Source organism: Epinephelus fuscoguttatus, linkage group LG6, assembly GCF_011397635.1.
Source record: "Epinephelus fuscoguttatus linkage group LG6, E.fuscoguttatus.final_Chr_v1".
Classification (NCBI taxonomy): Eukaryota; Metazoa; Chordata; class Actinopteri; order Perciformes; family Serranidae; genus Epinephelus; species Epinephelus fuscoguttatus.
The window spans coordinates 22,612,564-22,640,470 of NC_064757.1; the positions used below are offsets into that span (position 1 = coordinate 22,612,564).

Sequence of the window (27,907 nt, forward strand, 5' to 3'; positions counted from 1 at the left end):
TTGTTTGAACCCATCAGTTAGGACCACATGCCTCTCTGGCTGTTGTCAAATGTGGTGTTTTGGTCAAAGACACTTCAGACAGTGGTTGGTTGATTTTAGGGATATCTGCTGGCACACAATCTCTATTGTCTTGAAAGTAACAAATAATTATCTTGCTGTAAAAACTCTAATGTGCACGTTTGTTCTTGATCTTTTTTTTTAATGCCTTAAAACAATCACCTTTACAGATTTCACACAAATACAAACAATCTCACGTGAATATACATTAGTGCAAATCGCAAACATTGATGAGGAGTTTTGCACCAGGCCATTTCTCACTTTGACTCAGTCGGTTTGGTAGGAGCAAAACGGCAGCTATACAGAATTAAAAATATTCAGGATAACTTGCCCAAAAAACCTGCAGTCATACTGTGGCTTTATTAACTGAGAGCAGATCATTATTAATCTGTTGAACCGTTGAACATCAACACCAGGCCAAACGGCTCTGATGCATCATATTGTGGCTTCATGTGTTAAAAATCTCGAGCATTAAAGACAACATGGCACTTTGACCTCAACTCTGCAAATCATGACAGTGTAAGGATTATTGGAAACATAGAAAAATATCAAATTCAACTGTTTATGAACAATTTCAATTGAAACATTGATTCCAAAACAGTTTTACGTACACTGCTGGGAATGATTAGGCAAATTAGACGACAGAGAACCAGAGTTAGAGAAAATTCTACCTATCTGAATTCATAGTATGTAACAACTTCTAAGTAACAACAGCAAGAATTCCTAATCAGCTACTTCTGTGTCTGTAATGTACAGGCAGTGGACAAAATAACAGCAACACCTTAAAGTATACTGTGTTCCAATTTAACACCAAAAACTACAGCATTGTAACAATGCCACAGAGTTGAGTCGACATCATAAGCTTCACACATGAACAAAGTATTGCAGGGCTATAACTTTACAGTGCACTATATTCTGGTGTTTCTGTTCTTTTGTCCGATAGAAGCCGGGATGTTGCATGACAGAAATTGTTACACGTGTCGAAGAAAAGTAGTTAACATGAAAGTATTAGACTAAAAATCCTGCAGGTCCGTAATCTTTGGGATTGAAAGCCCAGAGCAGCAGGCAAAGTGTTCACTCACGGATTTATTATCAGATCTCATCATTCAACAACCTTCAGCATGTTGCGGTGACCCATGAGGCAGATTTATCTTTACAGTAACTCTGGGATGGCTTTCTCTGGTCTCATTGTCACAAAGTCATAATCCACCCGTTGGAAACCGCGCTGTAACTGCCACATACAGCTGTGACAGTTGGACTGGAAAGGCAGAAGTCAGTCAGGCCGTGAGGCGGTAAGCTTCCGGTTACTCCTCCGAGCGCAGAGCCAGGTTCATTCTTCGGACTCTCTCGTAGAAGAGCATGTAAGCGTTGGAAGACAGCACCTCGTGCAGGCTGGCTTTTCGTACCGAGTCGTCTGACACCCAAAGCCACTGGGAGCTGAGGGGTGAAGTGGTGCGGGGTGAGGAAGGGCTGCGGCGGTATGTGACGAAATGTCCTGAGTGCATGTCACCATGATGAACCAGCACGGCCGTGAGCTGGAAAAGGTACTCTGTAGAGCTGGAGGGAAAGACGCTGTGATCAGAGGACATAAACAGATGGGTGGTAAATGAGGAGGAGTCAACATAAAGTTTCTTGTAAGGTGTTGAGCCACCATGAGACGGCGGAAAAGCTTGGTTCTCCTTGGCGTAGTCTTACAAAGACTCTACTGGAGGGCTCTGATTACCACCACAACACTGAATAACTTGGTAAGCATGAGTATAGTTGCACCTTGACATTAAGGCCCTGTCTACATGCAACAATGGACACAAGCTGATTGAGGAGATTACGTCATTGTTTCCCAAACACTCCGTTTTACATGTCTACACAGACAATGAAATAATAAAAATAAAAATAATCTCTGTTAAAGTGTCCCTAAAACTCATTTTGCAAGTAGAGAAAAGGGCAAAATATAGAGGAAAATATCCATTTAAAAATAAATCTGTGGACGTGTAAACAGGGTCTAACATTACCTGTAGTCATATGTGAGGCCAAGCTGTGGGTTCACACCAGGAGACTGAAGAAATACAGATGAACATGTTCCATTGGAAAAAGGTTTGTTGTTGTTGTTACGATGCTCTGCTTCTGGAAAAAAAAACAACAAACGTATGATGTAAAAAACTAATTGAATGTTAAGCAGAATGATATTACAGGGTTAGCAGATCCAACACACCGGTGCCATTAGCAGAGGGCTTCTCCATGCAGTCATCTAAACTCTCTGTCTTTATGGGGCTCGGAGCACATTTGATCCGCTGACTTCTCTGTGTGGAAGCAGTGTGTTTGTAACGGTCCATCGACAGGTACTCTGTGAACTGCACATGCTCCTGTCTTTTGATGGGGGTTCCTTCACTGGACCACGTCAGTCTTTGTAAATGGATGCAGAGACACTGCGGGAGCTGGCAGAGGGAGGAAAACAGATGGTGAGAGGACAAACCAGGGCAAAACATTTTAGAACTTCTGCCATAAAAAAAGGAGGGGAAGTTTTGATCAACATAACATTTTACTGTTACATTTCTCTCCCCAAGATGGACACAAACAAGCTTCAGTGTTGTACATATTATCTAACTAGTATCTAACATCTTAGGCTCTTAATAACTAGCTAATAGTGACATGATAAATTTAAATAAATAACAGTTACCTTTCCTAGTTTTAACTGTTTAACAAATGTTGTCCTCTGGCTTTCCAGAACTTGCCCGTTGACTGTGGTCCCTTGTTGAAGCTGCGGAGAAATGATCCCAAACACAAATGACACAAATCAGCAAAACACATGTTTATAAAGAAACATGTCAGCCAGGAATACTAATCTAGCTTTGCCAGGGTGCCACTTTTGCAAAGTGACAAGAAGCCAGGGTCCAGTTAATAAACAAACATTAATAAATAATATATAAATAATTACAGCAAACCTCTGTCTGGGGGGGAGATTCCTTGTCACTTTTTTTGCAAAACAAGCTCTATTTTGATGTTTTTTTTATGCAATCTGACTTTGAATTTACATTCAAAGTACAAAAAACATCCTAGTGTGAATCAATATATTTTATTGAGAATTAGAGAATGGTCAGTGGGCCATCCAGCACTATATCATGGGCCAGATTTGGCTTGTGGGCCATGAGTATCACTGATGTAGGCCTTTCTGGTGTACAGCACACCAGTCATATGAGTGCAAATGGAAGTAGCTTGGTGCTAGTTTTGTCACAAGGCTTCCTGTCTATGCTTTTGTGTGAATTACATATTAAAAATACAAAAATTAGCAGAATTTGGCAAGACACAGATACTGCAGTGAGTGTACCTTGGTACAGTTTTCACATTCCACTTCTTTGATGGTTTCTGAGGAGATGAAATGCTGAAGACACTGATCTAGAGAGATCGGTCGACCCTGAGGACGAATGCATATCAAATTATGACAAAAAGAAAAACAAAAAAAGGTATTTTTCAAAGGAATGTTATAATAACTTTTAATATTTGTGTGTTCCTGACATTTTTGCTTACCCACTGTGGTAGAGGGATGGACAGGGAGAGGCTCTCAAATGAGTCATACCGCACTGGACTCTAAAGGAAAAAAAAAAAAGCAGAGGCATATATCACCTCTTAAACACTTATGTGAAATTCTGACACAATGAGCATTTGAATTCTTCAGTTATGGTCAAAAAATATGTTTTGTGAAGTCACAGTGAGTTTAACTTTTGATCATCAAAATCAATCAGTTCACTGCTAAATCCAAGTAGACGTTTGTGCCACATTTTAATCAATTCCCTCAAGGCATTCCTCAGATATTGTGTTTGTGAGAATGGAATGGATGGACAGACAACCTGAAAACATAATGCCTCCAGCCACTGCTGTTGCCACTGTGGAGGCGTAATAAAAAGTCAAATACACACTCACTTGTTGTTCGCAGCGTTTGCATGACATATTGCTTGTTAAACGACCATGAAAAGGATGCTGACACTTCCAAGGACTTGGTATTGGATGAAGAGGGGCTGCAAAATGAAAAATGAATACAGATCAAATACAATCCTTTACGGTTTGATATTCTAAGATTCATAACTTCTTTGTCTCCTCACCTCGACTTCTGCAGGTCATAGTTTTCTCGTCTTGATCAGGGAGGCTCTGGTATAAAGAAACACGCTCAATAAAGGGGAGGGCAGCACCAGATTTATCTCCAGCTGCGATTACAGACTACACATGTGTTCCAAAGGGCTGAACTTAACTCCAGAGCATTCTGGAGGCGTCGGCATGCAGGATTTATTTGTGTGCAGTTTTAGAGACAATGCAAGTGGGGAGATGATAACTTGCCTCGAGGGACTGCATGTCAAACAGGTGAGCGACTTTGGGCTGACGATCCCGCTCCTCCTCCAGAGAAGATGTAAGGACATGAAAAAGTTCATGTGCATCCTGAGAGGAGATAAACCGACACAGACAGACGACTGTTGAGACTTAAATAAAACACAGTGCCATACTTTATATATAGAAATATCAGAAATACCACTCAACTGCATTATAGACTAACCTGCTCTTCAAATGAACTGATATGCCACCGGTATAATCTGAGGACATCCAGGAGGCACCCGGCATCCAGCACATCTTCCTCCCCAGGCTCGTCACTGGACAGAGCTGTCAGTGCAGAAACAGACATCGTCTTTTTCATAAATATGTCCACTACACTCGGATGACTTATATCACACTGGGTTTACATACCTTTGAGAAGCTGAAGGAGTGTCGTGGACAGCTGGTTGTCTTTGCATGACTGGATCACAGGTGATCCTGAAAACATCTCCAGCCACCTGATGAAGGATGGACATGCTGCCAGACCCTGAAGCAAAGAGTTCAGGAAGCAGGTGTTGCCTAAGTTCAACAGCCCAGGAACCATACCTGAAACAAAACACAAGTCATCAAAAGTTATTGCTTTACCACCAGTACCATACATATAATCTGTGTATCACATCGTCATACTGATTCTCACCTCTCTTTCTCTTCTTTCTCTCTGTAATTGGGCCCCACAGAACGTATACTCCAGCTGCAATCGCCGCAGCTATCCCACCAATGACACCCCAGTTTTTTATCATCTTGTTCCTGAAAAGACAGCGCTGTGTTAATGAGGCTCAACAGATGACTTTGGATAGAGAGGAGTAAAAAAGAAATGATGGGTAAAAACAACAGGACAGGCAGTAAGGCATAATGGTAAAAGGGAAAATACCCATTACAATACAATAATGATACTGATTTGTCTTTTTATTTTTCAGTGCCCAACAGCAGTGTCTGGGCACTAAAGTTGATTTTTGGCAGTAATATCAACATGATATGTTATGAAAGCCATCAGCGGCTTCTTTGTGAGAAAGATGGCTAAGTTTCATGTCAACAGGTTCCCGTTCACAATGTTTTATAGATCTGCCACTGGGCAAATCATTACATACTCTTCAATCTGTTGTTTCGCTCCCTGACTCTCAAACAGAAAAAGAGTTCTAACTGAGATGGTCAAGGTCTGCAGCAAAATCACTGGCACCAAAAATAAATAAATAATCTATTCTGTGTGACACCCTCTACACCAGACCTTCAGACCTTGCCCTCACGTTTCCCTTTTAGGGTCTCTTTAGCCAAAAACAACACCTTTAAAAACTCTTTTATACCTGCTGCCTTCTCTCAACACTAAAAGATGCGGATACAATGTTATGGTCATTTTAGAGGTGATATTTTGCAGTGAAGTTGAACTGTATTCTGTTATATTGAGGTTTATTTTTATCCTTATTCATATGAATGCTGTTGCTGAATGTGATGTAATGCAGTACAACTCAACAGCACAAAACTACAACCTCCAAAATAAACATTAAGTTAAGTCAACACCTCAAACAGTTTCAACAAATACTGAACGATATAACCTTCATTAAAGTAGGATTGTTGCAGGGCTATTGTATTAGACTGCGCTGGTTTCAGCTCAGCTCACAAAACAAATGGCAACTCTGTGTTGTTTTTAAACTTAAGTGAGCTTGATTTGTTCCTTACATACAATGCATTCCTTCAAACGATAAGGGATAAGATTTCTTCATCAGTTCCCTCCCTTACTGGTTCTCTGTCACTTTTCTGTATGGAAAAAGGCCTATGCACGTTTCCAGCATCAATTTAACTGTTTTATTGTCTTTGTGTCTGAACAAAGTGTAACACCTGTCTGTCTGTCATCATCTAAAATGGATTAAATGAGAGAATATTTCTTTTTCATTTAGGTTTTCTTAGTCAAAGAAAAACATCTGCTGAATGTGCATATAACACGTTATGCACAGGACATTTGCCTTCTATCACAGACACACTGCTTGTACATAGAATGTCAAATACATGGCAGACCTGAAATTTAAGCCCATGTTGTGTGAAAAGATGTTTCAGCACTTTGCTGGTGTTTTTAACCTTACTTGAAATGATCATTTTACAGACATTACACCCAGCACTGCTGTCATCTTCTTAGTGAAATTAGCTTTAGACCTTTTCTTTATCTCTGTCATCACTCCTCCTTGTGGCAAATTTTCAGCAGTGTAGATTAATTAGTTTTTTGTTTGGGTTAATTAACAAAAGTTCAAATGCAGTTGTACAGTAGTAATTTGACATCATTGTTTGGCAATGCGCAGCTGTAGGTAAACACAATCCAGCATTGATAAAAGGAAATGATAAGATCAGAGGCATATGACTATCACAGATCTGACAATTTGAATTCCCAAACTCTCTTACTGCCATAGTTTTCAACTAGCCTGCCCTATACGCTACAAAAGCACAATAAAATCCATTAATATCAGTCATGGCTTTTGGGTCTTGTGTGCCACCCCAAGATTTCCAGTGGCTCCATCTGACCACCCCAGTGAAAGCGCCACTGCTTTAAAGACCCCTTAACAATACCCTTCTTCTCCTGTCATGACTACATACCCTATCTCTATCCCCTTAAGACCCAGGCAAAACAATACGTAATGCAAACTAAATGCATTAACAATGCGATCCATTTACCTCTGAGCTGTTTATCTGTTGTAAAACCAGACATGACGCGACTTCAGATCAAGCAAAGCCTCATCCAGCCTCATCTGCTGCCAGTGTCACAGCTTGAAATTTTTTTAAGTTTGTGGTTACATTGTTTTAAAGTCTATGCGTAACATTATCTAGTCAGTATACTCAGCAGCCACACTTCACTGATGTGTAACCACGAAACAGCTCACACTACCGTTAGCATACAGTACAAGAGATAGCTTTAGCTTTTATGCTAACTTACCGACAACACCGAGGTTAGCCTGCCCTCGGCGTACTATGTCGCCTCCATTGATAAACATCCAAACTGCTATCTTGAAATACAGGTAACATTTCTCATTGCTGCGTATCTCCGTTAGCGGGTTTTGTAACTGTGCCGTTAAACCGGACTCGGTGTCTGTTTGTCCTCCTGTCTGCGCACGTTACACTTTGAGTCCAACGTACGGCGGCGTCATGACCCGCTTTACTCCTGACCCCGTGCACTCAAAATAAGCTTTGGTTAGTAGTTGTTTGCCAGCGGAGAGGTTTTACCTGACTATGGATCCAGTGCCAAGGAACTCCCCAACAAGCTTATCAGAGCTTTCTGGTCTGCACCACAACATCCTGCTTTCATTGCGGAACTCCCGTCTGCCGTGGCATGTTTCGGGTCGGACCCTCGGGAGAGCGTACTGCTGTGTTCACAGTTTACAGTCCGACTATCAAAATGTTTGTTGCGCACATTTTTGAAATCGTGAATTATTCAGAGGCATAATCCTCTCACGGGAATATGTGACATCAAAAAACGTGAATTGTTTTGATTTATTCTGGGGTTTGCTCTCTCAGAGGAAAGGTTTGGCAACATATTTCTCAATTTATTGTTAATGTTTGTTTGAAATGCTTAAAAACAAACAAATCACAGTAGTCCACTGCAATATGGCGATAAATAGATTAAAGAAAATATTGCGGCAATAAATCAATTTCAAAGATAATTTCATGATCATTACAATTCACAATACTAAATACAGTGTAGATTGTGATTCACAGTTAGGTTCCATTAGAATTAAACCCCAGGCTATAGACTACATTATGTTTGGTTTATTATTTTTTTGATAAGCAACTTGTGTTTTATGTAATCGTATTTTATATGTGTATTTTTTCTGTTATTTTTAAAAATTCTGTTTTCAAATGTTCTCATGCATTTCTTCCCCTCACATTAGGGACTGTTCTTTCCTTATAAAGAGGAGGAGGGTAGCTGGGGTGTGACTTTGTTTTGCTTATTTATTTTACCACCCTGATGCTACAAATATTCTCCACTGAGCCTCCCTGAGTCAATGGGGGGAAATGGGAAATGCAAGACTCTTCCTTCAACTTAGATTAGTTGTTATATTTTAAAAATGTACCATTTGGTGTAAGCAAGTTAAAAGTTGAAGACAAAATCCTGGAGTTGAAAAAAAGCCTTGGTTTTTCACTGTTGTCATGCATGCTGGTTACTTAATGCAAACAATTTATTTTTGGCAAATTTTTATGTGATTTTGATGAATTATCACTATTATAAGTATAGATTTGGTTAGTTTTTTCTGACAGAAGCAGTTATAACCCATATATAACGTTTTCAAGGACCACTGGAAATTTGAAAACCCAATGATAATTTCTGTTTTGTTTTTTTTTTGTTTGTTTTTGTTTTGTTTTTGTTTTTTTTACATTTTTTTGGCTGTGTGTGTGAGTGTTGTGACTTTGGCGAGTTTTATAGGAAACGTGTCATGCATTAAAAAAACAAGCAAACAAAAAAAAACACCACCCCCTCCCTCTTCATAAACAACGAACATTCCCTTAAGCACTTTAAATTGCCCTTCTGTTTTAATAACCTTTCTTTAAGAAAAAAAAATGACAATACAAATTTGACTGGTCTGACTTATTTTGAGTTCTTCTCTCTTTGGAGGAAGGTTTGGCAAGATATTTCTGGGTTTGTTATTTAGGTTTGTTTGAAATGCTTGAAGAAATAACAGTAGCAGTATGAGGATAAATAGATTTTCTTTTTTAAAAAAAATCATTGCAACAATTGAAAAAATATTTTCTGATAATCCAATGCATAATACCAAACACACAGGTTGGTTCACAATTGCTTAGATCCCATTAGACTTAAGGCAATATAGGCTACATCATGTTTGGTTTATTTATTCATTTATTTTGTCTGGCCTATTTGTGATTTACGTAATCTCATTTTATATATCTGATTTTATTCTTTTTCAATTGATTTTTTAAATTGTGTTTACAAACGCTCTAGTGCATTTCTTCCCCTCAAAGCACTTTGAATTGCCTGTGTGTTTCAATAGCCTTTCTGTTTTGTCAACAATGGCGATGCAATTTCATCGATTGTCTCAAATGTGATTATGGATAACATGACATCACACCAGCAGAACTGGACTGGATGTGTTCATAAATATAACACTGTAAAAGTAATATTACATCATGTTTGCATCATCTGTCCACAGCTGCTGCTGTTGGGTTCATCAAGTCCGTGTGAGTCTTGATAAGTCATGTGGAGGAGCCCAGTAATCAGCATTCATGTAGTGTCAGATCCTCCCGAGCTCATCCTATCCACTCTCCCTCTGTCGGTGTCTCGTGCTGCTGTGACTCGCGCAGGGCGGTTTCTGATTGGCTGCCGGCGGACACCCGGAGCAGGTAGCTCTCCTCGGTGCTGAAATCGCTGCTCGTCGTGATAATGTAAACGGCGATGAGGCCAAACGGAGCGTCAGTCAGTAAACACCAAAATGGACGATGATCTGTTCCAACTGAGACAGCTGCCGTGAGTACACCACAGTCTGCACATTGACGCCTCTTTGCTTTGATACAGCTCATTTTAAACCGTGACAGCATGTTTGGCCGACGCGTCGCCCTCTGACAGCCTCGCATCGTCTGTGTTTGATTAGCTGGAGCACAAATAGCCTGACATTCCTTAAAAGCAGCACTCATTCAATAACAATACCTACCAGATATGTAACACTTAGAAATGCTCTTTCATTAAGAGGAAAAATAAAACAACTCAACGTGCTCAGACACAGCTGGCGGTGCAGTTTGTTTACAGTCGGATAGCTTTTTCATAATAAGACTGTTTTCTGTTTATTTATTCATAGGAAGCAGGTTTGCTGTGATTTCTGTGCTGAATCTGTTTCAGTCTTAACTTGCTATTGTGTTTGCTGTCATGACTCAGTGCCTAGCGTGATTTATTTCAACCTCTGCTGTACATACATTAAAGGCTAAAGGCTGGCCCATATGCAGGTGCAGCCTGGCCCGGGGACATTCCTCAAAGACAAACAGTGAAATGGTCCTCTTGCAAGAATCACATAAAAATAATGACACATAAATGAAACAGTCAAACAGTACAATGAAATATTTGGAATAAGCATTTCAAATCCAGTTAGTAGCCTAAAACAAAAGAGGGTTGTTACATTATTGCTGGATATGTTCAGTTGTCTTTCTAAAGAGCTTGCAAATGAAAATTATAGTGGTTTACAGTACAAGGCAGACATTGCTGGACTTCTCACGAACTCATCTGCATCACTGGTACTTCCCATCGCAAGTAGGCTATGTTATGTAATTACAGTGATTAAGGCATCACTGGCACTCTCAGAGTTCTCTTACAGTGGTTCACCCCCAACGAACCATCGATTATCTGCACGTGGGAGAAGATTACACCCTCCATCTACAGACAACATGCACATCTCTGGGTGTTCAGCAAAGTGCAGAGCTGTCATGGTTCCCCCACAGGACAATCTTACCACCCATTCACAAAATCACAGCCAGAAAAAGCTCACATCACCTAGGCAACAGCCTCCGACTCTCATTTGTACTCAGCTTTGCCCTGTCCTCTAAAACTCCGCAGAGATGTTAATCCTCCTGGGCTTTTAAAGCAATTGTTTTAATTTTTTTTTTGTTGGTTTTTTTTTTTTTTTTTTTGTAGTGTTGTCCGCTTCCGTCGCACAGGTGAGAGCGCACGCTCCGAGGATGATGGCGAGAATAGAGAGCAGGTTATCAGGATTGCAGAGCAGACTGACCTGGAGTCTGTGGCACTTGCAGACAGAGCTCCTGTTCCTCGGGAGTTTGCCAATCCAACTGATGGTACAGTATGGCAGGGATCCATTTTACACACACATAGGAAACTCACTCACCTTCTCAAAGTAACAAAGTTTTGGTCAAGTAATTTCTTTCTGTATGTTTCCAAGGTCGAGAAAGAACTTTGAGTCTCAAAAGTAATGTCATGTTGAAGTTACCAGTTTCTCCAAGAAGTGACAGAGGCATATTTGCAGTTTCAAGCTTTTACTTTTACATTGAAACTGTCAATACGAGCATGTTGGGCTGCAGGGAGACGACAGCTTGTTGGATCATTTAGGCTGATGATGTCACAGGCCATACCATGTTTGTAAAAGCACATATCAACACCCAGTGATCTCAACCGTAGGCATATAACACCAGCTCCTTATAGAGGCTCTTTGCTGTTCAGGGTTTTTATCTAATTTCCTGAATATCTTCTCATTCCCTCAGACACATTCATGGTAGAAGATGCTGTAGAGGCCATCGGCTTTGGCACGTTTCAATGGAAACTCTCCATCCTCACTGGTCTGTCCTGGGTGAGAACTGCTCTTTTCTTAAAATACACCATTCCATATACTGTGAGCACGTTATAATATATTCTGTGTCTCTGTGTTGTTTTCTGTTTGCTCAGATGGCGGATGCTATGGAGATGATGATCCTCAGTATCCTAGCCCCACAGCTCCACTGTGAGTGGAGGCTGCCCAGCCTAGAGGTGGCACTGCTAACATCGGTAATGGCTCTCTAATGTCTGTAAAGTGCTTTTTGGTGCAGTGCTATACGACTGTCCTGATAGTTATTGGTTAAGTGCTTAGGAATCGTTTTAAGCGCTCGTATTGGGCAGTTACATCCATGTGGAAAACAGTAGGGTGTCTAATATCATTCGGTATGTGTTGCAATATTAGGATCTGAGTGACTATGAAAAGCATATTTACTTTTCTGAGTATGATGTAAAACAACAAGCAAACAGGGAAGTGCAGTAGATTTTACTGCAGGCATTGCATACAGAGGCTTTGAACAGGGCAAGTTTTTAATGACATCACTTATTTGAGATGTATTTAATAAGGCATTTATAGTAACCATTGTTAATAAATGATAACTTGATGGTTAATTAAACTTGAGTTAATAGTTATTTCACTGTTAAAAAACATTGAAATGATATCAAATAGTGTTTGTAAATTATTAGTGATGCTTTAATTTCCCATTTTAACAGTTTATTAATGTATACATTATAATATTTTATGTACTATAAGTATATATGCATGTTAATAATTGGTCTGTCTATAAACAGTATTAGATGGCTATTATAAAGTTGTAACTGATGATTATAGCACCTTGTTTAATGGTTGATAAAGACCATTTTCTGGGTGGCCATTATAAAGTTGCAGTGAATAAAGATGGACTACACAGTTGCAACTTTATAGTAATGTAATGTTTATAGACTGTTTATAAACAAGTTATTAACCAGTAACTAATACTGTGTGCAGCAATATACTGTTAAAGTGACACAAATAGTAGCATTACTCATCAATATTGAACATTATTAATTATAATGTCATTGTTTGTTAAGTTTAATTAACTGCCTGTTTACCATTATTAATGATGGTAATTATAAAGTGTTACCCAGCATTCATAAGAAGATAATAACATTTTAAAAAACAGATTCAGATTCATTTTGTGGCTCACACCAAAAATAAAAACTACAGTGCTTTCTACACTTTGAAAATATATCAGCTGTGTGTGGTAAAATTCTCATCAAGTGCACGTTTGAGCTGCTGCAACTCCACTGACATTACGTTTTTCATTGATGCAGGCAGTGTTTATTGGGATGATGATCAGCTCCTCACTTTGGGGGAACATTTCTGACAAATACGGCAGAAAGACAGTAAGTTCTAATAAAGCCTCTGTTTGACACAGAGATGATTTATATCGCTGTTTCCTATGAGACAAACTTTATCTAGTTTGCAGATGTTAAAATGAATGAATGAAAGTGATCGATAGCAGACGCTGCACTGAGTCTCGTCAGATCTCCATAATTTATTTAGAAGCTTGCTATGTTTTGATTGTATGCACACACAGGGTCTCAAGATGAGCGTGCTGTGGACTATGTTCTATGGCATGATGAGTGCATTTGCACCTGTCTATGGGTGGATCCTCTTCCTCCGTGCACTGGTGGGCTTTGGCATCGGAGGAGCCCCACAGTCGTGAGTAACCCTCAGTCATCTCTCTAAATAACAATGCTGTATTATTTATGATGTGAGTAAGGATTAACAGTGAAATGTCCCACCTTATAAGGGTGACACTGTATGCTGAGTTTCTGCCTATGAAGTCCAGAGCCACATGCATTTTGTTGATTGAGGTATGGATTACTCTTATCTATTATCCACCTCACCACAGAAGTGACAAAGCATGCAGCTATAACTGCACAGAAATAAATGAATGTTTTTCAAGCAGGATTTCATGTATTTGTGCTTTGCCTTGCAGATATTTTGGGCACTGGGCACTGTGTTTGAGGTCCTCCTAGCAATCCTGGTGATGCCCACTCTGGGCTGGCGTTGGCTGCTTGGCCTCTCCACCATTCCTCTCTTCATCTTTGCCTTCCTTTGTTTTGTGAGTATGATGTTATCAGAAGTTCTGCAATATGTATGCAGAACAAATGACAGCTTTATCAGTTGACGTGTCTGTTTTTTGGTGTGGGTGTGAACAGTGGCTACCAGAGAGCGCTCGATACGACGTGCTGACAGGAAATCAGGAGAAAGCTCTGGCCACATTGAAGCGCATTGCTACAGAGAATGGAGCACCCATGCCACTGGGAAAACTTATTGCTGCCAAACAGGTAAAAGCCAGTTTCTGCAGAATATAAAATACTATGGGTATTATTGAAGTGTGATCCCTGTTATTTTGTCACTTGTGTATTTTTATGTCTGTCCTTTTCATTAGGAGGACCGTGGAAAGATTCAAGACTTATTTTCATCACACTTTCGTTGGACAACAGTTCTGCTGTGGTTTATTTGGTAAATGGAGTGAATGAATAGGACACCCACTTAAATTCTGAGTTATTACTCATTGATCTCCTCTCTACTCTCCAAAACCTTAAAGGGACACTTAACCCCAAAATCAAAAATACACATTTTTCCTCTCACCTGTAGTGCTCTACACCCAGTATCTCCAACACTCTGCAACTCACACCAAACAATCTAGACTGATGAATAGCACTACAGATAAAAGGAAAAAAAACATATCTTTATATGGGGGTGAACTGTCCCTTTAAGGTCTTCCAAGAGCATAGATTTGTTACTCTGTTATATCTTGAGTTTCTCACTTCAAGTGAACTAGCATGTGTCTCTGTCTCCTCAGGTTTGCAAATGCCTTCTCTTACTACGGACTGGTGCTGCTCACTACAGAGCTGTTTCAGGAGGGAGGTGCATGTGGAAGTGAGTCACTGCTCCAACAGATGCCTTCACACACTCACAGACACGCACACACATGTTTAGTTTGCTACACTGATAAGAGAGTGACTTTCCCCAAGGAAATAAACATGTGGCATTGCAGCTAAATGTAATCAGTCAGAGCCAGAGTTACACCTGCGCTTCTACTACACTGCCAAAAAGGATCTACACATTTATACAGTATGTTTCTTTGTAATCACAATCACATATCAAGGTCATACTGGGTGTGTACTATCCTGCTTTCTGTTGTTGTCTACTTCCCTCTAGTGTCCAAAGGTAGCAAGACGGAGCCCCGATGCAGCTTGGAGTGTAAATATCTGAACTCTGATGACTACAAAGACCTGCTATGGACCACCTTATCTGAATTTCCAGGTATGCATTTCTCTGACAATATATTTCTCTTTATAAAAATAATTATAGTTGCCTATGGTGGCAAGTTATAAGTACTTTATATTTACCACCTTTACATTTACTAGGTGACAGTGTTAAAGTGGAGGATATATGCAGGTATATGGGGTATACCTCCCTTGTTTTCTGGCTGTTTATTGTATACCTACCTATCAGCTAAAAAGCCATCCGAATATAAAGGAGAGTAAACCCACTTCTTTCTCTGTAACCTACCCATCTACCTAATAGTGCAACCATCTCATCAATTCCCACTAAACAACTGCTAGATAATGTATGTGTTTATTATGTAAGTCGTTATTTACAATTGATCATTAGTTTAGTTTAGTTTAGTTTAATAAGTTTATTTGTATCAGGGGCAATGTACAAAATAACATTAGTCTCAGAATGAGAAGAGATGCTTTGTACCGGATTTAACTTACTGGCTACTTTCCATCCGTAGTCCCTGGGCAGGTGAATTACTAATATGGACGTGGTTTTCAGTACTTACTTTCATTTTTGCCTAGCAGTTGCGGAACATTATTTCTTGGAATTAAAAAGGTCATCTTAAAAATGCTGAGTGCTTTGTAACTGTTACTACAGTAGTTCAGGTTTGTAGTAAATCATAATAATAATAATGTTAATTGAGCTTTATTATCGAGGACACTTTGGCAAGGTGTTAATAATGACATTTATGATAGCTGCATTCCATGTAGGTGGTGTTGTAGCTCACTGACGGCTAACTTCAATGAAATGGAGCCACAATCAATAGTATTAGTTACACCTCTGCTTTTCCTGTGGAGACATATCAAAATGTGATTGTAAAAGCATAAATAAATCTGTGTAATCAACGCAAACCAGCATGTTATATTTTACACACCTGAAACTTTGCCTTTTCCCAAAGGACTGCTGGTGACACTGTGGGCTATTGATCGACTGGGAAGGAGGAAGACCATGGCGCTGTGTTTCTTTGTCTTCTCTATGTGCATCATTCCTCTCTATGGCTGTGTCGGGAGGTAAGGTTGATACTGATGAGCATGTTACACATGAAACTGTGGATCCACCAGTTATCCAGCATTAATGGTTTATCTGTTGCAGAGCATTCATGACAGTGTTGATATTCATCGCCAGAGCGTTCATCGCAGGGGGATTTCAGGCTGCTTATGTGTACACTCCAGAGGTAAGATATCAAACCAGAGTGCTGTGTGTATAGTGTAAAATGCAAACAGCCACTAATGGACTTTAGATCAAATCAATAGCTGGGTAAAGGGAGCATCAGGACAGCCTACTCAGTGTTTTCTGAAACCCTGCAGGTGTACCCAACAGCGACCAGAGCTTTAGGTCTGGGAACAAGCAGTGGAATGGCCAGAGTTGGTGCCCTCATTACACCTTTTGTTGCACAGGTAACACCCCTCCATCAGTTATCTCATTTAATCTACTATGGAAGCCCATTGAAGTCAGTGTGATGAGAAAAGAAAAAAGATCCTTGTAGGAGCCAAATGTGTTAAGTGTCATAACATTTGTGTGCTATTCACTGTTTTGAACACGGGGTGGCGCTGTAGTACCAGCCTATGCTCTCACCTACAAAGGTAGGAGGAAATCTGGTGACGTCAGGTGTTGAACCCGGAAGGGCAAATGGTTTTTGACCGCTGTGGCGCGGAGGGATGCGGGTGAAGCTGTGTGTTTGGTCTTCCATAGAGTCAGAGAAGGTTAATGTTCATGTTAGGTGCAAAGGAAAGCAATAAAAGTATTGTCATGCTGCAACAAGAGCTGCCTGTGGATTCTTGAAGAAGCGACACTGTCACGGTATCTCAAAGCGAAGCGCGTCGACCAGGTCACGCCGGGCGAAGGCACCTCAGGAGCTAGCATTAGGTTAGCCCCTTTAATCCTGTTAGGTCATTTTAATGAGGAACTTAGAGAGATACCTATCGAGATACCATCAAAATAATGAGTTAGTATCTCTAAATAATGAGAAAACAATACTAGGTTAGACAATACTATCTCATTATTTTTAGATACTAATTCATTATTTTGACAAAGTCATATCTTAAGAGAAGTTTCTTATTTTTAGATACTAAAAGAGTTTGTAATTTTGATGTACTAAATTATTATTTTGAGATATAATATCATTATTTTGAGAGAACTTAGCATTATTTTAACATACTAAGTTATTTGAATTAATTATTATTTTGAAAAGTATCTCATTAGGTCAACAAAGTGTCTCATTTAAGTTAAGTTTCTGATTTTTTGAGATGGGGAGTCATTATTTTGAGAAACTTTCTTAAATTTGTCGAGATTTTTTGAGATATTAAGTCATTATTTTGAGAAATTTTCTCATTTTTTAAGGTATTACATTAATATATTGAGATATTTAATCTTTTTTTTTTTGAGAAAGTTTCTCAATTTTTTGAGGTATTAAGCCAATATTTTGACATATTAAATCATTTCTTTGAGATATTATGTCATTATTTTGAGAGTTTCTCTTTTTTAGGTATTAAGTCAATATTTTGAGATATTACATCATTTTTTTTGAGATATTAATCCAGTATTTTAAGAAAGTTTCTCAGTTTTTTGAGGTATTAAGTCTTTTTGTGATCTTAAATCTTTTTTTTTTTTAGATTATTATCATTATTATGTAAACGTCTCTCATTTTGAGATTGATTCTCATTAATTTTACATAATAAATCATTATTTTGAGATATTAATTCATCATTCTGAGAAAACTTCATATTATTTTGAGATACAAAGTCATTATTTTGAGAAAGTTTCTCATTATAATGAATTTACAGGCTCCTGTCTTCATCACACTGGCAGAAATGGGCTCTCATAAAACACAACAAAAGAAAGTTGCTCATTTTTGTTCATCCCTGGGCTTCACCCTTCAGGTGATGCTGGAGTCATCTGTGTACCTGGCTCTGTCCGTGTACTGCTGCTGCTGCCTCCTAGCTGCTATCGCCTCTTGTGCACTGCCAATTGAGACAACAGGCCGGGGCCTGCAGGAGTCCAGCAACCGCGAATGGGGCCAGGAGATGGTGGGCCGGGCCTCCTCCCTCAGCTCAGGGGGAATCCCCCCATCCAGCTCTGACTCCCAGGGCTGAGGACACGTCGGCTAGAGGACAACTGAGAGAGGTGACCACAGTGAAGAAAAAGAGGCGAGGAGAGGCAGAATAAAAAAAGCTGGACCAGCTTTCTGTGCCCATCTCCAGTCCCATCCTATGACTCTTCAGTTTAGGCACCACGGTGGCTTCAGAGAGCCAGGCAGCACAATATTATATATTATATTATATAGTCCTCAACCACCATTGCTGTCACAATTTTGCCACTGAATAACTGCACACAGGGTGAATGGAAAGACCAAAATGACCTACGTGAGTGCAAGATTGAGAAAACAAATGGTGGACATTATGTGAAACATCCTTTGACAAGTGAGAATTCAAATACTTCAAGCAAAGTGTCTGAATCCTGCTTTTCTTATGCAAGTGAAGCAAAGAAGAATGAAGAGGGTAAAGCTTTGAATGACCATCTTCGTTTCAAAGAGCCTTAAAACTACCTATTCTATTTGTGTTTGAGAGACCTTCTCTTAAAGAAAACTGTGTCTGTTAGCGTACAGGAAATAGGTGCGTAGGTAAAAAAAAAAAAAAAAAAAGCATCGTCTTGTGCACATGAATTGTCTGTTTTAATACACAAGCTTCATAAAAAGTGCATTGCAGGAGCAAGGAACAGTTCCACATCATCCAATCAACAGACCATCAGTTTAAATAAGATCTGGGGTTACTTCATTTAACGTTCACTTCTGTAAAGGCAGTGAAAGGACATACTGCACAGTATCCACTGTGTTAAACATGTTATTTTTTCTTGTGTCAGTGTTATTTCATATTTCAACATGGATGGTATTTGTTTTCTGCTAAAGAAACAAGGATTATTTTGTGGGCATTTCTTTTACAACCTGACAAACCTGCTGACGCCTTCATCAGAGCATAATAACAACAGCGACATCATACAGTCGACAATATTTCATAAGTATAGCACAACTGAACGACTCCAGAGATCCTTTGCTGCATCTGAAGACAACATTATGTAAGTTGACGCTGATTAGGAAATCTAAATCTGAGTATTTTCATCACCCAAAGCTGACACATATACACAACCATTTAGCAGGATGTTTCTTTCTGTCTCTCTGTAAATAGTGTATCAATACCTGGTTTAGTTGTTGTCTTTGCTTTTGTTTGTAATAAAGGTGACGTGAAGACGGACTTTGACAAGTCTGAGTGACACACTGAGCAAAGTTTTGTTTAAAAAAAGAAAAAAAAAATGAAAGAGGTTAATAAGGTCCAGTGAGCCGACTCTATACCTGCCAGTGTTTGAGATATAGTGCTGCATTAAGTGTCTGTGTGCACAGATTCTTGTCAATGCACTGGATGTAAATGTGTATGATACTGTAGTAAATAATCTTTCAAAAAGAGCAGTGGATTCGTGTTGTTATTTAATACTCTATTTTTTATTAAAACAGTGATTTTAACAGGTATAATCATTATCAGTAAGTTTACTGAGGACATTTTCAAGAGATACATAATTTATATACTTTAGAAACATTTTACTTTTATTTGATAGTCCACCCACAGATAGGTTATGGAGTGTATAGTGGAGGTTTCAACATACCACAGTTCCTAGGCCACTTACTTTCAATCGATCAATCAATTTTATTTATAAAGCCCAATATCACAAATCACAATTTGCCTCACAGGGCTTTGCAGCATACGACATCCCTCTGTCCTTTGGACCCTCACAGCGGATAAGGAAAAACTCCCCCCAAAAACACCTTTAACGGGGAATAATTGCAGAAACCTCAGTAAGAGCAACTGAGGAGGGATCCCTCTTTCAGGACGGATAGACGTGCAATAGATGTCGTACAGAACAGATCAACATGATAAATTAACAGTAATCCATAAGACAAAATGAGACATAATGATTCTGTGAGGTGTCTCGGTTTTGACTCGTGTTTCTGTTCCTTTTCTGGAGATCCACAGAACTCACATGAGGCGGGGAAAAAGTTTTACGAGGTTTATCGAGAATACAAAAAGAAAGAAACAAACGACAGGCCAAGTCCCTCCAAAATTACTGGCACAATGTCCTATTTCTATATACTCTCACATATTACCCATTATTATACTTCAACACTGCCTGGTCAAAAACGTGTTACGATCCAATCCAACACAAACTCAGTGTTGTCTGTTACGCACAACATTGTCCACAATCTCCTCTACTCATGTGCACTAAACTGCCTTACAGCACTATACCTGGCGTAAATGACATGCCTGTATTCTAACATAAATCAAATAAATATAATATAATAAATAATATAATAATATTAATATGTGCTTAAGCAGCTCAACAAGTCAACTGTTGGCTTTATCTGTGGATTTTTATCTGTAGTGTATATGTGATAATTATGTTTCTGTGTTGCATAGGTTGAGTGAACAGTTTAAGTTAACAAATTATTCAGAGAATATGTAACAAATTGTCACATATACTCTATAGAAATTGTGTTTAACATGTACAGAATAAAAAAAACTGTTAAATTGTTGACTCTCAACTAAAAAGGTGTTAAAATGTCACAAATACTCCATAAACCAGGCATGTTCAAGGTCCAGCCAGGGGGTCAGTTGTGGCCCACAGACCGGTTTTTAAGGGCTGCAGCCAACGGCAGTACTATTATACAGTTTGTGAACTTGCACCAAGTAGGAACTACGCAGACATAACTAATTTGTTCATAAACAGGCAGTAAACAAGCTGACAAACAGTTACCTAACAGCACATACTTTCTACTAGGTAGCAGACATAAGTCGACAACAAGGGCCGCTGCTCTCAAGAGTGATGGAAAGTTGACTATGTTTTTTCAGTTAAAGAGTTTGTCTCATTTGTATTTGTTTGCAGCTGGCCCTGTTCTGTGAGCGATCTGTAGGTGGACAATCCAGATTCAAGTATGATTTTGTTACATGTGAATGAGCCATCTGTTCATTAATAATGGACAAGGACAACAATAGGAATGTCTCCTCTTTCAGCTTACCTATAGGTTACAACCATTACATGGCTGTGATTATAAGTGATGTGATTTCCCCAAAAATATATGATCCTGAATATATGTTGGCTTTAAATGTTACTTAAAGACAAAAAACGGTTTGTGTGGTACAAGATACAAGGCACTGACATTGAAATTAGAAAAAGGAGTGCATCAATCAGTACTGACAGACACAAATTTACAAGCGAGCTTTTGGACCTTTGCCTTTTTGTTCCACGATCTGACCGAAGAGCCTTGCTGCCTCCTGGGCGCAGCCTCGGTGAATGGTTAATCCGAAACCTCCATGACCGTAGTTGTGTATTACCTAATTGAAAGACATGGTATATTAGAGGGTGGATGACCAAATTTCCTTTTTAAAGTGTTGCTGAGCTGTTAAAGTTTACCTCTATTTTAGTTGCACCAGATTGTATGGTCTCTCTCTCCAGGCGGACTTTGCTGCGAACAGGCCTGAGGCCGCTCCAGTCCTCCACTATCCTGGCATGCTGAGGTTAGAGAACAACAGGGCTTAATACTTCTCAAGTCTGTCATAGAAATACTGTGTCAAACAAAGTTTTAAAAAGCTAGATAATTATTGCTTTGCGATGTATTTGTTTAGGGTAGGGCAGGCACGATATCAGATTTTCACTGCACCATTATAAAGAAATTCACGATAAAAATATTACGTTGCAATTTCCATAGAAAATGTTAAAGTGTGTGTGTGTGTGTGTGTGTGTGTGTGCGTGTGTGTGGCATAAACTGTATATAAAGCTAGATGACATGACAGCTCCCCAAAACTGAAGTCAAAACATCTTCATTGCCCCCTGGTGGCTGGCTGCAGTACAGGTTATAAACTCTGCCCCCTCCATGTTTACAGATGGGACATGGACCACACTAAAAACTCAAAGTACATGTACTTTGGATACTTGGGATAGTTTATGCCATTTTAGGTAGTTACGCACTTATGGGCAGGAATGTGTGTGTGGTGGGAGGGGGACGACAAAGCAAGAACAGAGAGAAATGGAAATTATTTAAAAGGCACTGGATTACCACAGTTATCGTCGTGCCGATATATTGCAACACTTCAGATTTGGGTATTTTGCAACCAAATTGTTTTATTGTCACTAACGTGTTTGAGCATTGAATTACAGAATTCTAAATATAGTTTGCAAATGTTAAATACTTTAGCGCTACAGAAGACTCACTGTAAATAATTAATCACAGTTGACACAGAAGGTATTTTTAAGGGCTCTCAGACAAACATTTTGATATCATCTCACCTTGAGACTTGGCTCGAGCTGGCATGCACGATCCCAGATGTGCTTATGGTCGGTGGAGTTGTTCTGTTCACTCCAGTTTCCTATCTGGAAAATCCCACCAACTGTCACGAGACGGCTCCTGCAGACACAGAAAAAGAATGTTTGCTTTCTGTCTACATAAAAAACACAGTAATCTGAAATTACAAATGCTCTGACAGAAAACAACACCATGACAAGAGAACAACACAGTGTAACCACGGCAACTTTGGCTGGCAACATGTATAATATGTATGTATGATAGTTTAAATCCACAGTGCTCCTCTCCACCACTACAAACTTTACAGGAGAAGTCTGCGTTCGTGAGTGTTTTGCGTCACTAGAACTACCCTGGAATGATGTACGGTGAACTGTAGACTCCTTCTATAAAATCGTGGGTAAGAATCCAATGCTTCAGCCACGGAGCCTCCACCTAGAAAACAAAGGAGTAACAAGGTTTGGTCACCATTTCCATTATGCATTTATAGATGGTTATATAAACAATCAACAGACATTTGATGGTGTTTGCGCCCACCTTCACGATCTGACCCCGGCCTGGTTTGAGCTCAGGGTCCGGCTGGAGCGCCCCCGATCTAATCCCAGTGCAGTTTATTATCACGTCTGCCCCTGTTTCTGCCAGCTAAATGAAAGGGAAGCGTGATAAGAGATAATAAATATGACAAGTGATAATGTTTTGTGAGTCTTGAGAAAGGTTACAGACTCTGTATAAAATGCATTCCCAAACTAAAAAATAAAACATACCAGTATAGAATAAAAATATATAAGCAGGCATAATACTGAAAAACTTTCACTAACCTCCTTGAAGGACTCTATTTTCCTGTGATGAAATTTCACACCCCTTTTTTGCAACCTGAGAATAACACAAAACCAGATGTATATTACAAACACCAAAAAACGACTCCTGAAAAATCAACTTTTTAACTTTTATTAAACTTAAACTACTTAACAAACTGAACCAGTTATCCTGAAAAACATATGAGGATATCTGGTAGATTGTGTCAGAAATGACGCACTCATTTACTGATTGTAACACAGCTTATAGGGAATTGTGTGGCGATAACAATGTAGTGTGTCAGATAGAAACATTTAAAAAACATTTCAGACACCTATCAGGTCATTCCCATCGTGCTGCTGTCTAAATTTGCCTTTTTCCCAGCTTGTGCAATCAGCCCAGTGACCAGAAAAAAATGTTGGCTTTGTACATTTCTGCAAATCACACTACGGCATCTGTACGTGTCAAACGTATGACATAGTTCAGATTATATGTATATGAGCTGAGTTTCTCATCATGAGTAGAAGGCGATGGCAAATGGTGTGACATCAGACAGCAGCAGACCACAATTCCAAATCAAGAAAACCAGGTACTTTGAGAGTTTGGGACATTTCCAGCAGTGTTTGTTGCAAGCAAATTGGGTATTTTAAGCCAAAACATGATCTTTTCCTAACACCAAAGTGTTTTCTTGTAAAATGAAATGAAAAAAATGTAAAGTTTCAACATATCTGCTTCATATGAAATATACAAATATAATATATTTGTGGTTTACAGAAATGTAGAATGCCAACATTCATTCTGGTGACTGAGTGGGCAAAATACATGCTAGTACTTAGCTCCCAGTTATCACTGAGTGTGCACGTCTTTCTACTTTGTACTATGGTGTGACTTAAGTTAATATGTAGGGTATAGATGACAGAACAAAATGGTAGTCACAATATGCAGTAAATGGTTAACAGTTCTAGAGAGACCTACTAACTAAACTGAGACCATGAGTTGAATTTTTAAGATAAGATAAAACTTAATTGACCCCAGAGGGGAAAGTAGAGCCTGAAATGTTTATGACAAGCTATCAGGTGCTGCCAACAAGTTTTTATTGTGTGATAAATTATGTTGCAAAACAGGTGCTGTGCCTATTATGTCACAGAGTTCAACTCAGGATTTGTAAAGTTCTGTTAAAGAAAACACAGATGCAACATGGGAAGTCGGAGAGATAAGGTCATCATTACTCACCAGTCCATCAGCCAAGGTAAGTATGTTTTACCTTCCACCATGAGAGCAGTGTTGAACCACCCGTAACTGGACAGAGGAGAAGACACAGATGTGTGAGAGGGTGAGAGCCGGTGACACAGAACAGTCCATCCAGTCATAAATATTTGTATCTTTTATTGGGAAGCCGACAATATATTGTTTCATAATAAAAACAGAAATACATGCAGAGGGACTGAGTTTCACATACAACACATTTAAAGGTCCAGTGAGTAGGATTAAGGGACATTTATTGGCAGAATGGTAATGTTCATAAATATATTATATTCTGTGGGGAGTTTGCATGTTCTTGTCAGCATGGGTTTTCTGTGGGTACTCCGGCTTCCTCCTTCAGTCCAAAGACATGCAGGTTAATTGGTGACCCTAGATTGTCCATAGGCGTGAATGCAGTGGCGGCTGCTGGTCTTTCAAGGAGGGGAAGCTCATTTTCGGCCTACATGATAAAATGTGTCCGTTTATTTATACGTAAATTCTACCCTGCTGCGTGAGGCTAGTGTGACTGCCTATGTGTGCTTTGGGATGGTGGAGGGGCTCACAGTACCCGCTGCTCGTTGGGGACAGTAACTGCAAAGCGACAGAAGTCAGAGTCTCCAAACACGAGTACAGTCTCCAATAACACCAGAACAAGATGCTAGATTTGTCGCTAGTCGTTTTTAACAAAGACATTTGGAAAAGTCTCCAGATCAACTCGGAACAACGGAATGAAACTTGAAAAATACTCTGGTGGTTTATATTTCAAGATTGCTGATTCGCTCATTTCGCTGTCAATCAAAAAGGGATTCAGCCTCAGACAGATCATCCAATCATCATGCAGAAGCCCAGCGTCCAGGCCAGCCGAGGCCAGTCCACTGCCCCATAGACCGCCAGAGATGCTGAGCATCCGATGGGCGGGACAAAACCGAGCATTTATCCAATGACTATCTAGTTTCGCTGCAGTGGAACAACCCACTCTATGCTTCCCCATTGAAGTCTTTGGATGCTGAGCCTCCACTGTTTAATGCACTGTGATGCTACGGGAATGAATGAGAAGAAAGTCGCGTCAGTGACCTGTGATAAGTAGCTGATTCTGAACAAAAGTTGAACGCGTTCTAGTGCATATTTAGTCAGTGAAATGTAAACACAACAGTACATATTTGACCACTTATTTTTTGACATTTTAGGGGAAGCTGAGCTTCCCTTGCAGTCTTAGAGCAATCGCCACTGCGTGAATGTGAGTGTGAATGGTTGTCTGTCTGTATGTGTGAGCCCTGTGATAGTCTGTTGACCTGTCCAGGGTGTACCCCACCTCTCGACCAATGTCAGCTGGGATAGGCTCCAGTCCCCCAGTGACCCCTAGCAGGATAAACGGTTGCGGAAAATGAATGAATAATATTCAGAGCTATGTTTGAATGGTTGTTTATGTTACCTAAGAATGAGCAATTTACATCTACATACAGAGCAGGTCCACTCCCATGGAGTCCGCCATGTTGTTCTACAGTAGCCCAAAATGGACAAATCAAAACACTGACTCTAGATACAGCCATTTGTGTTTTCATGTTTGCCACCATAGTTCTCCTACACGCTTGGCACACACAGAAGTTTCAGTTCTCCAAACTCACCACTAGATGCCACTTAATCCTACACACTGGACCTTTAAGTTGCTTGAAGGAAACATGGAAAAGGATGGGATGATGCTTTTTATTAGGATAAAAAGGAGTGTTTGTTACCTGAAATGTTATAGCTGTATTATATACAGCTATACACAAGTATTTTATGATTTATGTTTTTCTTTCAGCTTTGTATATATGTTTTGGAAGATTGTTTGACATACAACAGTGTCTGGTAATCCCATGTGGGAAGGGCCTAATGTTTGGCACCACATAGGAATAGAAAACTACTTAACTATCACTAACTCTTCGCAACTCTCCTTTTTGTTCTTTCAGTGTTTTGCATTCATGGCAGTTTCAGCAGAAACCTACTTGTATCCGGGGAACATGCGCAGTTCTCGCTCTGTGAGCTGTCTGAAGCCCAGGACGATATCTTTAAATGAAGGATCCTGCAATCAAAAACAAGCCAAGATCACACTATTTCTGTCCTAAACATGTCTTGGCTGTGTTAGTTTCCTGTCAAAAGAATCCCAATTAACCCCCGAGTCTGAGTTTGAACCCTTGCTGAGGCCCCTCTGTAATTGTTTTCCAACCACAGCAGGCCTCCATCTTTGTGTTGCTCTACTTTCACTGAATAATAATGACTTTTTATCATAGATATTGCCCTGGTATGTGACATGGTCATGAGTTATATATGGTTAAATTTTAACTGTTTATAATGCCTTTGTTCTTGGTAGTAAAACCTTCTGAAACAAGGTCGAATATTATCTCTGTGGCCAGACTGACTGTGCGTTGGCCAAAAACAAAGGAGTACTCACTGGGGCTGGTTCAGTGCAGAGGTTGTAGCCAGACTGGAGGAATATACCCATTTGTATGGCATCTGGTGAACTGAGGAAGCTCAGCAAGTAGTCAAATGTCTCTTTATTCCATTTTCTAAATGCAAAGACAAACACAGCAATGAAAATTCTGTCCACTTTTTTGCAAATGAAGAGGAGAATCAAAGGAGAGTTAATGCACTTACGTCTCCTGGACGTTGCCGTTGTCGTAGAGATATGGTTGCCAAAAGCCAGCAGCTCCATCACTAGTGGTCAGTGGGGTGAAACGGTCTGCATACACCTCAATGATCAGTGGGCTGACGATGGAGTGATACTGCTGGTAGATGCTCTGAGCTGTTGACAGGCCAATGACTCCAGCTCCAATTATTGCCACCCGCATGTCTGCTTTAAGAGACATTTACATCTGAGACTTACTTACTTGTTTTCTCCTACACTATTGGATATGGTTGGTTAAAAGATTAGAAAATGATTATTCTTTCACTCTTGGCACATAATTGAACAGTGCATTAGTTATAGTAATGGTAGTAGCAGCAGTAGTAGTATTTTTATAGATCTATTCAAAAGGTTTACAAAGTCTTGATAACATAAATACTACCCACTATCCCTGTTGGACAGGGCCAACTGCGTCCTGCACTACATCAGAGTAAAACATTTGCATAGCTAATAACAGAAGAGCCGTTAATGTTACATTATAAATCGATCAACATGCTGGCACCTGTGTGATTAAACAGTGCAAAGTTTAGCAAAGCAGCATTCAGGAGCAAATCGCCGACGTGGACAACTCCACACTTTAATATATAAATACTGCATAATACTGCACTCTGTATAGTTTCCAAAAAGTTCTGCTTTACCTTCAGGCTGGTTTTCGTCCACCACTGCACAAGTTGTTTAAGGCTGTGTTAACTCACACAACCCCAGCTCATTCTGCAGTTGTCACATGGGCTGCTGCGTGAGGCGGAGACAGCAGCTGCGACACAAGACACAAGGTTTAATCATGTTTTCAAGCTCAGCTATGAAGTCCTAGTGTATCAGCGCCCCCTCTTTTACGACGCTGCGTATTGGTTCACACGCAAAGTGTTTTCTGCG

The 27,907-nt window shown here is 39.7% G+C and overlaps 3 protein-coding genes across 9 annotated transcripts; 1 reads left to right on the plus strand and 2 right to left on the minus strand.

Annotated features, from left to right (window-relative positions):
* Positions 1–189: 189 nt before the first annotated feature.
* usp30 (ubiquitin specific peptidase 30) lies at positions 190–7,706 on the minus strand. 5 transcript variants are annotated; one of them, XM_049579491.1, is made up of 13 exons: positions 7,618–7,706; positions 5,051–5,160; positions 4,786–4,959; positions 4,598–4,701; positions 4,384–4,482; positions 4,152–4,197; positions 3,973–4,067; positions 3,580–3,639; positions 3,380–3,466; positions 2,732–2,812; positions 2,267–2,489; positions 2,067–2,175; positions 190–1,614 (listed from the first exon to the last, which is right to left on the minus strand). In XM_049579491.1, the coding sequence occupies exons 1-13, from the start codon at positions 7,686–7,688 to the stop codon at positions 1,362–1,364; spliced, it is 1,512 nt and encodes a 503-aa protein (XP_049435448.1). In that variant the 5' UTR covers positions 7,689–7,706; the 3' UTR covers positions 190–1,361. The 5 variants fall into 5 exon arrangements, with proteins under 5 accessions (XP_049435448.1, XP_049435445.1, XP_049435446.1 ...); XM_049579488.1 differs by having other exon boundaries at positions 190–1,629; XM_049579489.1 differs by having other exon boundaries at positions 2,067–2,178.
* A 77-nt stretch (positions 7,707–7,783) lies between these two features.
* Positions 7,784–18,973, plus strand: svopa (SV2 related protein a). Of its 2 annotated transcripts, none has more exons than XM_049579385.1 (17): positions 7,784–7,915; positions 9,558–9,871; positions 11,027–11,184; positions 11,608–11,693; positions 11,789–11,887; positions 12,968–13,039; positions 13,234–13,358; positions 13,450–13,513; positions 13,639–13,764; positions 13,862–13,990; positions 14,095–14,168; positions 14,512–14,588; positions 14,871–14,975; positions 15,892–16,003; positions 16,086–16,167; positions 16,301–16,390; positions 17,873–18,973. In XM_049579385.1, the coding sequence occupies exons 2-17, from the start codon at positions 9,837–9,839 to the stop codon at positions 18,083–18,085; spliced, it is 1,647 nt and encodes a 548-aa protein (XP_049435342.1). In that variant the 5' UTR covers positions 7,784–7,915; positions 9,558–9,836; the 3' UTR covers positions 18,086–18,973. The 2 variants fall into 2 exon arrangements, with proteins under 2 accessions (XP_049435342.1, XP_049435341.1); XM_049579384.1 differs by having other exon boundaries at positions 7,792–7,915; positions 9,709–9,871.
* LOC125890653 (D-amino-acid oxidase-like) lies at positions 18,967–27,825 on the minus strand. 2 transcript variants are annotated; one of them, XM_049579386.1, is made up of 11 exons: positions 27,673–27,825; positions 27,007–27,205; positions 26,804–26,918; positions 26,358–26,434; positions 24,364–24,429; positions 23,154–23,208; positions 22,873–22,977; positions 22,688–22,770; positions 22,323–22,440; positions 21,450–21,548; positions 18,967–21,370 (listed from the first exon to the last, which is right to left on the minus strand). In XM_049579386.1, the coding sequence occupies exons 2-11, from the start codon at positions 27,198–27,200 to the stop codon at positions 21,245–21,247; spliced, it is 1,038 nt and encodes a 345-aa protein (XP_049435343.1). In that variant the 5' UTR covers positions 27,201–27,205; positions 27,673–27,825; the 3' UTR covers positions 18,967–21,244. The 2 variants fall into 2 exon arrangements, with proteins under 2 accessions (XP_049435343.1, XP_049435345.1); XM_049579388.1 differs by having other exon boundaries at positions 27,007–27,202; positions 27,673–27,804.
* Between the last annotated feature and the right edge of the window lie 82 nt (positions 27,826–27,907).

Excerpts from the sequence above, each read along its gene's own strand:
- usp30 (XM_049579487.1), bottom strand. The coding sequence starts at position 7,688 with ATGTTGTGGTGCAGACCAGAAAGCTCTGATAAGCTTGTTGGGGAGTTC. Across the intron at positions 2,813-3,379 it reads AATGTGAAAACTGTACCAAG|CTTCAACAAGGGACCACAGT; the intron begins GTACACTCACTG and ends ATTTCTCCGCAG. Across the intron at positions 2,179-2,266 it reads GCCCTCTGCTAATGGCACCG|AAGCAGAGCATCGTAACAAC; the intron begins GTGTGTTGGATC and ends TTTTTTTTCCAG.
- svopa (XM_049579385.1), top strand. The coding sequence starts at position 9,837 with ATGGACGATGATCTGTTCCAACTGAGACAGCTGCC. Across the intron at positions 13,514-13,638 it reads CATGCATTTTGTTGATTGAG|ATATTTTGGGCACTGGGCAC; the intron begins GTATGGATTACT and ends TTTGCCTTGCAG. Across the intron at positions 16,168-16,300 it reads CTTATGTGTACACTCCAGAG|GTGTACCCAACAGCGACCAG; the intron begins GTAAGATATCAA and ends GAAACCCTGCAG.
- LOC125890653 (XM_049579386.1), bottom strand. The coding sequence starts at position 27,200 with ATGCGGGTGGCAATAATTGGAGCTGGAGTCATTGGCCTGTCAACAGCT. Across the intron at positions 22,978-23,153 it reads AAATAGAGTCCTTCAAGGAG|CTGGCAGAAACAGGGGCAGA; the intron begins GTTAGTGAAAGT and ends CCTTTCATTTAG. Across the intron at positions 21,371-21,449 it reads CTGGTGCAACTAAAATAGAG|GTAATACACAACTACGGTCA; the intron begins GTAAACTTTAAC and ends TCTTTCAATTAG.